The following is a 12,666-nucleotide window of genomic DNA, read 5'->3' as shown; positions in this document are numbered from 1 at the left end:
ATACTGAACAAATGTGGATAGGCTAACTAAACTGTATTTTATATTGGCTTAACCAAAATACAATAATAGTACAGTATGATTAAATGTCATACCAGTCAGGGAACAAGGGCAAATGGTGAAAAGTCAGCTGCTGGAACAAATTGAAACTCAGCATCAGCAAAACTCAAGGTAGGAATCATCACATAAGAAGTATTACTGGAAAAGAAATGGAACTGACAGAAGATTTAAAGGTGTATGACATCGATATAATTAGTGTTGCCAAAACAAAGAAGACAAAAACATCTAAATGTTGACTACAAAATGGTGTATTCAGGCATTATTAATCAGAAAAAGGAGGGGGGTAGCTATAGTATTTAATACTAAACTCAAAAATAATCTTGAATGGCAGACAATTTGAAGTAGTGTGATACTTATTTGCAAGCACAGTGAGACTTATTTTTGCCTCTACTCCCATGGAAGATTTTTTCATCTGACCAACACAAACAGTTGCAAGACCTATATCAATACCAGTGGTGTTGTTGGCAGGTTCTACTAAGGGAGAGTGGTGGAGGAATTTTGTGAATAATTAGAGAAGGCAGCTGACAAAGTTATTCTTGTAGGAAACCTAAACAGGAGTGTGGGAAGTGAATTCCTAGACACAGAAATATTTGGGAAAAATTTGGAGAAAGATGAAAGCTAATAAAAATGGATAATTACTTGCATGATTTTTGTTCAGGACATAGACTAGTAATTATTAATGCTGTATTTCAACATAAAGATGTTTCCAAATTCAATTGGAGAAAACGTGAATAATAAGTCTTATGCACTTCCCACTGACAAAAGGTTGTAAACCTAAGTACATTAAAGTATTTTGGTGGTTTTTTTATGTTTTTGTTTTTTATTTCTTTTTTACGCAGTCCAGAAACTTTGCTATAATATAATAGAGACCAAGAACAGAACTTGTTCAGGCTATGTCAAGTCTTGAATAAGCAGGGTGATAGTCTCACAATGGGTGATGAAGTTCATCCTCTACCTAAAGATTCACAAACATTCATGTGTTTGTGAATCTTCGTGTTAACCCACTCAACCAACAATAACACGGTTGGTTGACCTTGTTTTCACACTAATTTTGAATATCTCAAAAGAAGGAATCAATAGATCAGCGAATCAGAACTCAAAGGAATCAGTTGAAGGCAAGAAGGGAAGAACCAGAGGCCATCCCTGGAAGTTATGTAAGAATGTGGTGAAGATGGGTGTGAGGAGTCTATTTTTTTACATGGAGAAATATCAGTGAATGGAATGCATTACCATTACATTGCAAGGAGTGTTAATGATTTTAAGAATCAGTATGATAAATATGTTTATCATATCATATCATAGTCAGCTGAATGAACCTCCCATGATGAGTCTGTTAACTTCATGGAGTGTGTAATAATAATAGATTCTTTTTTATTTTCTTTATCCTTAATCTTTTGCCTATATATGACAATGATGTGCTATGGGATTTTGTGCAAACCCATAACACATAGTGTGTGTTTCTTGTATAAAAATAACTTACTATTATCATAATTGTTAAGATTACAAATGGTGTAACTACAAGAATGCCATTACAAAAAAAAAGCATCTCTTTTGTGGTTGACTGCAATCATTTCCTCACTTTTTTTTTTTTCTAAAATTTATTGTTTACCTCAGTAGTAAAAGAAACAATATCTACCATAGATATGGGGCTCAATATCAAAAAAAGCATAGGCCTAAATATATTCCCTCTAATTAAAGGAAGTGGTTACAGCTCCTTTTTGGGATCAGTATTTTTTAATCCATCAAGTATTCGTAGGTCTTATCCAGAGTTTCAAGTTTTTTTTTACTTCTACAACAAAACCTCCCACTGAATTTTACTGTGAGAAGGAAAGTGACTTGGAATATCAACTGAGTAAATATTTTTTTTAAAAAAATTCTTTGAGAAAGCACATGAGGCAATGGAAAAGAGATCTGATTTCAAGTTTTGGGCACTTCTTCTTCTTCTTGGATTTGTGTATTAGGCAATTGTTTGCCTGTAATGTTTTCAAGGGTTTTAAAAGTCTTCTGGGTCTTCCTCTTGATCAGTGTCCCTTTGGTTTATATTTCCAGTCAATATTTGGCCATCTGTCCTTATTCATTCTTTCTATATGGTTTTTCCAGTTCTTTCTATAGTTTATGTCCTCTGTTATGTTAATTATGGATAATTGTTTTCTTATTTGAATGATAAATGCACGTAAACACAAGAAAGATATTTAGTTAACCAGATATTTCGGTCTGGAAATAGCAGACCATCCTCAGTGGTATTACAAGAACAGTTATAAAAAATGCAAGCTAGAATATTAACAATAGATCATTTAAAATAGAACAAGCCGCATGATGTTATATCACTAAGTATGAAACAGAATATTTTGAAGTAGAGACATGATTAAAAAAAAAAAATTAATGAATAATCTTGATTAGACTTTCCCAGATTTTTGATATAGATATACAGTCATTACGATTCAGGTTGGGATGATGGAGCAAGGCCTCCATGCTTTCATTGAAGAAACGTTCAAACCTATAACGGGATCTATGTAAGAGGCGAGTCCTGGACCAAAGGATGTTGTGGTCATTTTCAATCCCATCCTGAGCCAATCCAGACTTTTCAGGTTTGTTGTGAAGAATGGAAGATTGATGTTCTTGGATTCTTTTTTCAAGAGAATGTCCAGTCTGTCCACAATAGGATAGATCACAGTTGCAGAATTTGATAAACTCCAGGAAGAGATAAAGTTGAGCGTTTGTCTTTAGGAGAAGGAAAATGAGAAGACAATTTGTTAATAGGTGAATAAGTAGCTGTTAAATCATATTTCTTTAAAATTCTTGTGATAGGTTCTGAAATACCTGAGATATTAGGAATTGGCACTCGATGTATTGAAACTTTGTTGTTTTGTGGAGGATTATAAGAATTGAGAAGATGTTGAGTACTTTTTTCAGAAAAGCCATTGAGTTTCATGAGTTGTTGGATAGTAAAAATTTCTTTCTGTAGATAATCAAAGGTAGAACAATTAGTTTTTGCTCTTCTGATGAGGCATTTTATAATTCCTGTTTTTTGACATGGATGATGGACTGATTCTTTAAGAATATAACAACCTGTGAACGTTGGTTTCACAACAAATAGCCAAACCAATTCTGAAATATTGCAGTGAAACATGGACTTGGGGAGAATGAGATAAAAGAAAAGTGGAAGCTGCAGAAATGAAGTTCCTGCAGTTTCCAATGAAAGACCACTCGCAAGCTGTAAAAAAATAGACAAGATAAGAAATGAAGAAATAAGAAAACATTTGTTTTATTTTTTCTTCATTTCTTCACAACAAACCTGAAAAGTCTGGATTGGCTCAGCATGGGATTGAAACTGACCACAACATCCGTTATAGGTTTGGTTCAAGGAAAGCTTGGAGGCCTTGCTCCATCATCCCAACTTGAATCGTAATGACTATATATTATATCTATATCAAAAATCTGGGAAAGTCTAATCAAGATTACTTATTACTTTTTTTTTTTTAATCATGTCTCTACTTCAAAATATTATGTTTCATACTTAGTGATATAACATCACGTGGCTTGTTCTATTTTAAATGATCTATTGTTAATATTCTAGCTTGTATTTTTTATAACTGTTCTTATAATACCACTGAGGATGGTCTGCTATTTCCATACCGAAATATCTGGTTAATTAAATATCTTTCTTGTGTTTACGTGCATTTATCATTCAGTCTTATGTCACAAGTATCCTTAAAACAGCAAATGTTTTCTTATTTCTTCATTTCTTATCTTGTCTATTCTTTTGCAGCTTCCGCTTGTCTTTTATCTCATTCTCCCGAAGTCCATGTTTCACTGCAATATTTCAGAATTGGTTTGGCTATTATTTAATATAGTTTTATTTGGGTTGCTCTGGACATCTGTCAAGTCTTGAATAAGCATGGTGGTAATGGGTGATGAAGTTCATCCTCTGCCTAAAGATTCACAAACCTTTATGTTCCACAATGGGAATTGGAACTTGCACCTAGTTGGTTGGATTTCAAGGGAAGTTTTGGACACTACAACTCAGAAAATTCATTAGAGCATTTTAATGGAATTATATATGAACCATATGTACTTCAATAAGAAGATACCATTTTCAAAAATGTTACAGAAAACTGCTTTTGTCTCTGTAGTAGTTCAGTTATACTCTGGTTTTTGGAATGAAATCTGGTATTCATTATCTACTTATCAAGAATTTGAATTAGCTGAATTTTATGTGCATATTTTAGGACATTTGGTGATTATAACATTCTCAAAAATACTAATTAACATGAAGTTGTGTTAACTACATATATAAAAAGTGCAATTTCGCTCTGCTGTTTTAACTGTATTATTGTATTACAGTATTGTTTTTTTTTTATTTAATTAATGGTGCATTTCATTATGTTATTGTTTTCATTAATTGTGTATTGTGGTATTGTATTTAACTACTCAATTAATTTGCTGCTGAGTTTTAAATCAAAACCAAGGTTTGTGAATTTTTTAATATAATTGTATATGTTATTTATGAAATAAAACACTTATGAAACTAATACATAATTTTTTCCATTGTTATAAATTAGTACTGTCAGATATCAGATCCAAAATTAACTATAATACTATATAAGTATTATAGTTTATTTTGGATCCAAGGTTCTATTTCATCTGCTTACTTCCTCTGTGTTCAGCACTTCAAGAACATTTGCAGTCACTCTTAAGGACTGATTTCTGTGCCATCCTCTAGTATGATGCTTAGACAGACTAATCATCTTCATTACAACAAAAATGAAGTCCCATTGTGTGTCTTTGTAGAAGAAAAATTCTCTTTACCTTCCTGAGATAATATTTTCTTGAACAGGCCAGCCTTTCCTGATTCAAACACATCACTTCTCTATTTGCTACTGCTTTCAAATCCTGGCTAGAATGCAAAGGACCTTTATAAAGACTTTTCATCTTAAGGTCGATCAGCCTGTACGATATTGGGGTGGCAGAGTTTTTCTTTCTAGAATGTTGGATTTTTTATCCCTTTAAACAGGTAAACCTGTTTACCTGTCTCTGTAGCCTGAGTTATTTTAGCCCTAATTCCAAAACAATAACAGTTTCCTCTTCTTCCCTCAAAAAAAAAGTGTGCTTGCTTCTCACTTAAAATTTCTCCTTTTGTGCAAATCCTAAAATTTGTGAGATAGTGTCCTCAGATTTGACAAATAATCAAATACCTCCAAAAACTCATTAATTCTTTCCAGAGGAAGATAGTTTGTCTAATTAGTATTTTTAGTATTCCCCTTCCCTTAATGCTGATGCACTTCAGTCCCCATCACAGATGATTTATTTTTTACTTTATTTTATTAGTATCTCTGTGGGCATTTTATCTGGACTGATTTGCATGATCCCCCAACATCCTCCAAGCATAAAATCACGAACTGCAACTCTTCAGCATATTTAGAGTTGCAGCCACATTCTAGTCTTTTGAACTTATATTTGTTTGTGTAAAATACAGAGAGATTTTTTTTTTTCATCATTAAATCCTATATACATGTAAGCCAGCTTGCAAGAATTCAACTCCATCAACGGATGGAGTTGAATCTTTAGGAGAGCAGATAAGCAATGCCAGTTTACTTTGTACTTACTGTATTATTATTTCACTCTTTCATCAGAATGCATTAGTCCATCTAGCATGGCAACAGATGTGATCTCCATGAATTACGTTATTCTTTCCTTCATGGTTACATGGTGATCAGCATTCATTATTAAAAATTATGGAAACAACTACTGTGTTATAGTAAACCTTCAGTTTAAACTTCAGTATTCAATTTATTTTAGTTTATATTAAGCTGAAGTTTTACTATAGCATGGTACAGTGGTACCTCGACATACAAACTTTTTTCAAATCCCATTTTGACCTCTAGATACAAACCTAGACTCGAGATATGAACTGTGATGCTTTTCTTTTCAAATGAACTAAAGCCTGTTTTACATTATACTTTTTTTTAACTTTTTATGCATGTTTAGCTGAGTGCACGCTGAACAGTCTCTAGTGTAACGATTGTTGTTACTACGTCGTATTTATCTGAAATACGACGAATGCTGCATGTATTTGCTTATTTGTGTAAACAAACAATACACTTCATGAAGATTTTTTAGGTTTGTATTTATTATGTGTACTGTATGTATTTCTTTTTATTAGTGATGTGTTTTATTGTAGCTTCACGTTTATTTTCTGAATAATCTACCAGATAAGCGTCATTTCACTGATCAGCGTTATTATTTTCAAAATGGGAGTCAAAGAAAACTAAGAAAGAAGAGAAGAAGAAAATCACAATAGAAATTAAGAAAGAGATTGTGGAAAAATATGAGAAAGGAGTCTTGCAAAGTGATCTGTGCAAGCAGTATGACTTGTCCAAATCCATCATAGCTACAATTGTGAAGAAAGCAGATTTTTATAAGGAACTGGATGTAGCCAAAGGAGTATCTATCATGTCATCTCGAAGAAATAAAGTTATGGAAGAAATAGAAACTTTACTACTCGTCTGGATTAATGACATGCAACTGAAAGGAGATAGTGTATCTCAAAACATGATCTGTTTACAAGCTCAAACTATTTACAAAGATCTTTGCAGAACTTGCCATCCACTAGCAGTAGCAAAGACATCAGCAAAGAGTTTAAAGCTAGCAAAGGACTGTTTGAGAAATTCAAGAATAGAACCGATATCCATTATGTTGTTAGACATGGAGAAGGTGCTAGTGCTGACAAAGAAGCCGCTGAAAGGTTCGTGAAGGAATTTCAGAAACTGATGGAGTCGGGGGTTGTTACAGACCAGAACAAGTTTTTAGCTGTGATGAAACTGGGCTTTTCTAGAAGAAAATGCCTAAGAGAACGGTCATCACTAAGGAGGAAATGGACATTGCCAGGACACAAGCCAATGAAAAACAGACTAACTTTGCTTTTTTGTGCCAACTGGTGACCTGAAGATAAAACCTCTGTTGGTTTCAGTGGCGGCCGGTGAAAATTTAAAGTGGGGGATGCTGCATATACAAAATTTTAAAAAAAATTTTTTTTTCCTAATCAGTAACCAATTTATTAATAAATAAATTTACATATTAAAAAATTGCTTTATTACAAATATTTCACCCTCACCACGAACAAACACCAATAATAAAAGTTTCGTACCTCACAGAAATAACGTGCGCATGCATACAATTTATCTGTAAGCGACACTGCCCAAAACGAGCAGTGTCGGAATCACTTGTAACGTGCAATGACAAGCATAAATGAATATTGGCAAGTCCAGCTGCAATTGGTGCAATAATTCTGACACTGCGTTAGATTGCAGTGCATTTGTTTCATGTAACGATAATTGAAAAAATATAATTATTTTCATATTTTCAACAGTGACACTCATCATAATTCAGCCTTGTATCTATAATAAATAAATAATTATATGTTATTTTAACAAAATAAAATAAGATTTACAAAAAATAGTTCACCCTCACCACGAACACGCACCAATAATAAAAGTTTCGTATCTTATAGAAATAATGCATGCAAGTATATGATACACTGCCCAAATGAACAGTGTCGGAATCACGTGTAATGTGCAATGAGAAGGTCGCAAATGAATATCGGTGAGTCTAACTGCATTTGTTTCGTGTAATGATAATTGAAAAAATATAATTCTTTTCATATTTTCAAAAGTAACACTTTTCATAATTCAGCCTTGTATCTATAATAAATAAATATATGTGATTTTAACAAAATAAAATAAGATTTACAAAAAATAGTTCACCGTCACCACGAACACGCACCAATAATAAAAGTTTCGTATCTCACAGAAATAATGCGCGCAAGCATACGATACACTGCCCAAATGAGCAGTGTCAGAATCACTTGTAACGTGCAATGAGAAGTGCAAACAGATATTGGCAAGTCTAGCTGCAATTGGCCGAATATGATGATTCCGACACTGCGTTAGATCGCAGTGCATTTGTGTCGTAATCTAAAGCGTTAATCGAACAATTTCAATTATTAACTATTCAATCAATGTCAAAACATAAGCTTTAACATGTTGTATTGCATTTATATAATGTTGTAAGCATTGTTATTATTTATAAACACAAACAAATTTTAATTTTTTTCTTGGGGTGCTGCAGTGTCGTAGCATTTATGTACGAGCCACCACTGGTTGGTTTACCACTCTGAAAATCCTAGAGTCTTTAAAAAGCAGAAAGTTGACAGGCACAACTCAGCGTTATGTGGAGAGGTAACAGCAGAGCCAGGTTAACCAGGCAATTCTTCTGTGAGTGGATGACAGAGGTCTTTGCTCCCACAGTGAAACAGTATCTACAAGAAAAGGATCTGCCTGAAAAAGTTCTTCTTATAATGGACAATGCTCCAGCACATCCATCACAATTGGAAGAAGATTTGGATGAAGAGTTTAATTTCATCAAAATTTTGCCTCCTAATACCACACTACTCCTACAACCAATGGATAAATATGTTATTTCCAACTTCAAAAAGCTTTATACCAAAGCTCTTTTCCAAAGATGTTTCGAAGTTATCACCGACACATAATTAACCTACAGGGAATTCTGGAAAAATCACTTCAATATTCTTCATTGTTTGCATCTTATTAGTCAGGCATGGGAAGATATTTCTGTGAGAACTCTAAAATCAGCCTGGAAAAAGTTATGGCCCGACTGTGTCCAAGGAACTGCATTGGAAGGACCTGAAAGCGAAATTGACATTGTAGAGGAGCACAACGTTGAGCTGACCACTGAAGAGCTACAGGAGTTAAGAAGAGAGAGAGCAGGAAAAAGAAAGGGATGAGGAGAAAAAGCAAATGTTTTTAGAGGACGAAGAAGACAGCAACAAAAAGGAAGCAATTCCAACAAGTGACATAAAAAACATCTTGCAGCACTGGGGCGAATTGCAAGAATTGGTTAACAAGTGGCATCCAAATCAAGGTGTTGTTTCTAGAGCCACCAATATCTTCAATGACTGTCATTAATCACTTTAGAAGGGTGGTGTTAAGGAAATGACAGATTCAGTCAACATTGGATAGGTTTTTTAAACCTCCCTCACCTAAGAGATAAAAAGAAGCAACTGATGACAACAAATTGAAAACTCCTGAACCACAAAACCAGCCACAAGAAAATTGATTTTTTTTTTTTACAATTTAATGGAAGATGATTTTCATACTAATCATGTAAAACCAAAGATTTCATAAATAAAAATTAATATGTAATGGTTTACAAAATGCATATTTATAGTGTACAAATGCACCTCCTCTCTCCTCCATTTTTTTGCATTTTCTTCATTTAGTTGAGAATATTTTTTTATTTTTTGAATCTGAGAACGGATTAATTGATTTCCCATAAGATATAACGGAAAATTGGGTTTCGAGATACGAACCACAGTCAGGAACAAATTAAGTTCGTAAGTCAGGGTACCACTGTAGTTGTTTCCATAATTTTTAATAATGAATTACATTATTCCTTCTGTGTACTGTGTGATATTAATACTCCAAAATTATTTTTAAAACATGTATTATGTTTTTAAAGGGAAAACTGAAGCACCTAAAAGGAAACCAACCAACCTCAAGACTACAACCTGACACCATCTCATTAATAACAATTAAAAAAAAAAAAATTAGTAATAGGCAAGCTATATACACAGCTGTATATCATCGTGGTCCAGTGATATCTGTATGATATTTCCCCCTTGCTTACCTTTTATAGGTTGATTTGTTCTTATCCACTTTCAAACTGTTCTCTTTCTTCCTTTCACTTACATTCTTTTTTATTTATTTATATTTTTTCTATTATTAATATTTTTAGATATGCACAAAAATAATATCAAAATATTTAGGAATACTACTGCCTGTTAGTTATCTAGCTGTTCTTGTAATAATCACTATATTGATATTAAATGTTAGTAATTAGTGAGACTCTTCTTGGTGTTAGCTTTACAGATTAGATCATTTCCTTCCTGTCCATTCTCAAAACTATTTAATTCTCTCCACAGTAATTCCTGCTCATCCTTGACTTCTGTATCTTCTTGGTTTGTATTCCATTCATTATTAAAAATTATGGAAACAACTACTGTGTTATAGTAAAACTTCAGTTAATTTCTTCAGTAATTTATTTTGACTATAGCTGATGATTTCTAACATTCCTTTTTTTTATGGATTCATTTATATCTGAACGCTGTTCTGAGAAATTTCATTTATGGTGCTTTGATTCTGGTTTTAAGCCTATGTATCACTATGAAAATTGAGTTTGTCTCTTCATTCATCTACCAAAATGATGGTATAGGTTTCTGTTTAATCTTAATGTTTCTGGATTTTATTTTCTAGAGCTTTTGTCAAATGACTGACCCTTGAATCAGTTAGTGTGACATTTGGCTTCTGATATAGCACTTGTTATACAGTATTTGTTGTCTCAGTTATTTAATCCTTTGGTTATCTGACTGGCCAATTGCCCTTCCGCTATGGTTGGATATCTGTTGGGGTTGCTGTATTTTTATATAAGTTTTATTCAGAGTATTTTTGACTATTTTTATGATTTGTATTGGTATTTTGAATTCCAGAAGAGTATGGAATTCAAAATACCAAAAGCAGTTTGGGAAAAGAAATTGTTATGGATGAGATATAAGATAGTCAGTAGTGATCGGCTGTATAAGGAATATTAATTATAGTTAGAAAAGTGATAAACGTAGTATAGAAAGAAAGAAGTGCAATATGAGAGAGAATTCTTCAGATATTGTGAAAGCAAGAAGAAGAAGAATTACAGACGAATGACAGTAATAGAAATAGGTAAATGACTGCAGCAAATGGTGTAGTGGAATTACTTAATGAGTATTTTGTCAGCATGCAAGAGTTTGAAAAGTTTGGTAAACTTCCAGGCGGCAATACAATTCGTTCATTCATACCAGTGTCGGCATGTGTCATCTTTTTCACGGCCCCTGGCAAAATTTTAGCCACGTGTGATGTGTGGTTCTCATTTGGCAAACATTTAAAATGACCGTGTTTGCATTTTTCATAAAAATGGAGAAAAATGAGTTTCGTGCAGTGATAAAATGCTTTTATTTGAAGAAGTGGACAGCTGTGCAAATCAAAGCTGAGTTAGATGCAATTCATGGGGACTCTTTACCAGCATTAAAGACTATTTATTTTTGGATAAATGAGTTTAAACATGGTCGTAAGTCCATCGAAGATGAAGCATGCTCCGGACTCCCGACTGAAGTCAATACGAAGGAAATAATTGACAAAATTCATGGTATCATTATGGAAGACCACTGAGTGAAAGTGTGTGAGATCGCTGAGATTGTAGGCATCTCAACTGAACGGGTGTATAATATCCTGCACGAAAAATTGCACATGAAAACCCATTGCACCACAAACAATCATGGCACCCATTGTGCACACATAAATGTGTGCACAATGGGTGCCATGATTGTTAACTCTCGAACAAAAACGCAAGCGAAAAGACATTTCAACGCAGCGGTCTTCCATCGCAATTCGCAGGATTTTTTGCATCGATTTTTGACTGTAGCCGAAACTTAGATCCACCACTACACACCTGAGTCCAAGCAGCAGTCAAAATAGTGGACAGTGCCTGGTGAAAGAGCACCGAAGAAAGCAAAGACCGCTTTGTCAGCTAGGCAGATGATGGCCACTGTTTTTTGGGATTCTCAAGGAATTATCATGATTGACTATTTGGAAAAGGGTAAGACAATAACAGGAGTCTTATGCATCATTGTTGGACCATTTAAAAGAAGAACTGAAGAAAAAACGGCCAAGATTGGTACACAAAAAAAAGTACTTTTTCATCAAGACAATGTACCGTGCCACACATCGGCCATCACAATTGCATGAATTGAGATTAGAATTGGTTCACATCCATTGTATTTTCCAGACTTGGCCATGCGTAACTTCTTGTTCCCAAACTTAAAAATTTTGCTTGGTTGGAAAAAATTTTCTTCGAACAAGGATGTCATCAAGGCTGTCAATAACTTTTGCACAATTTGACAAATCCTACTTTTTAGATGGGATGAAAAATTTGGAAATTCGCTGGACCAAATGTGAAACCACGATGGACTATGTTGAGAAATAAAGGTGATTTTTTTCCAAAAAAAATGCGTTTAACTTTATTTACCAAACTTTTCAAACAACCCTCGTATATCATACTGATGTAAATGATGTTTGGCAACACGTAAAAGGTAGCTAATGCTGGAATACTAGAGGTGAAAGAACCAGACATAGATATATAGTATTGAGAGAGTCAGATATTAATAAAGCTGCAGAAAATGTATTTTAGGATAGTTTATTATTTATTTGTTTTTTTAAATTTCAATCCACACAAACAACTGTAGCCTTGGGAGAAATGGGATGGTAAAGGCTCATGTGAAGAACAGAAGTAGACAGAATGAAACAGAAGGATGAGAATTTGGTGTAATAAGTTTGAAGTTGACCTGTGTTATGGATGTTGACTAACATATCATGTCTTTGCATGAGAAACTGTCAATGGAGTAGCATCAATGAAAATACCTAGAGACAAGACATAAGTCAGACCTATAAGAAAGTGATGGGAGACAGGATATCTGTTAAGTGGATTGCCATTTTCTGTTAATAT

The 12,666-nt window shown here is 33.7% G+C and overlaps 1 protein-coding gene across 10 annotated transcripts in view; it reads left to right on the top strand.

The window, feature by feature from the left end:
- Positions 1–12,666, top strand: part of LOC150108741 (uncharacterized) — a 189,706-nt gene that overhangs the window by 35,290 nt on the left and 141,750 nt on the right. For 2 of the 10 annotated variants that reach the window (XM_090416199.1, XM_090416204.1), the window contains exon 1: positions 7,570–7,659. The exons of 7 other annotated variants lie outside the window; for them this stretch is intronic. Coding sequence is in view for 1 of the 3 variants with exons in the window: in XM_090416204.1 (XP_090272330.1) it covers positions 7,635–7,659 (25 nt within the window). In the remaining 2 variants the exon portion in view is untranslated. Of the gene's footprint in view, positions 1–7,567; positions 7,660–12,666 lie in introns of those variants that run through there. One more of the 10 variants, XM_090416196.1, reaches the window with a different exon arrangement.

The sequence above is a fragment of the Typopeltis vanoorti genome, chromosome 3, assembly GCF_054136105.1.
Source record: "Typopeltis vanoorti isolate ZY-2024b chromosome 3, IOZ_Tvanoo_1.0, whole genome shotgun sequence".
Lineage (NCBI taxonomy): Eukaryota > Metazoa > Arthropoda > Arachnida > Uropygi > Thelyphonidae > Typopeltis > Typopeltis vanoorti.
This window is presented reverse-complemented; position numbering and strand designations above follow the sequence as displayed.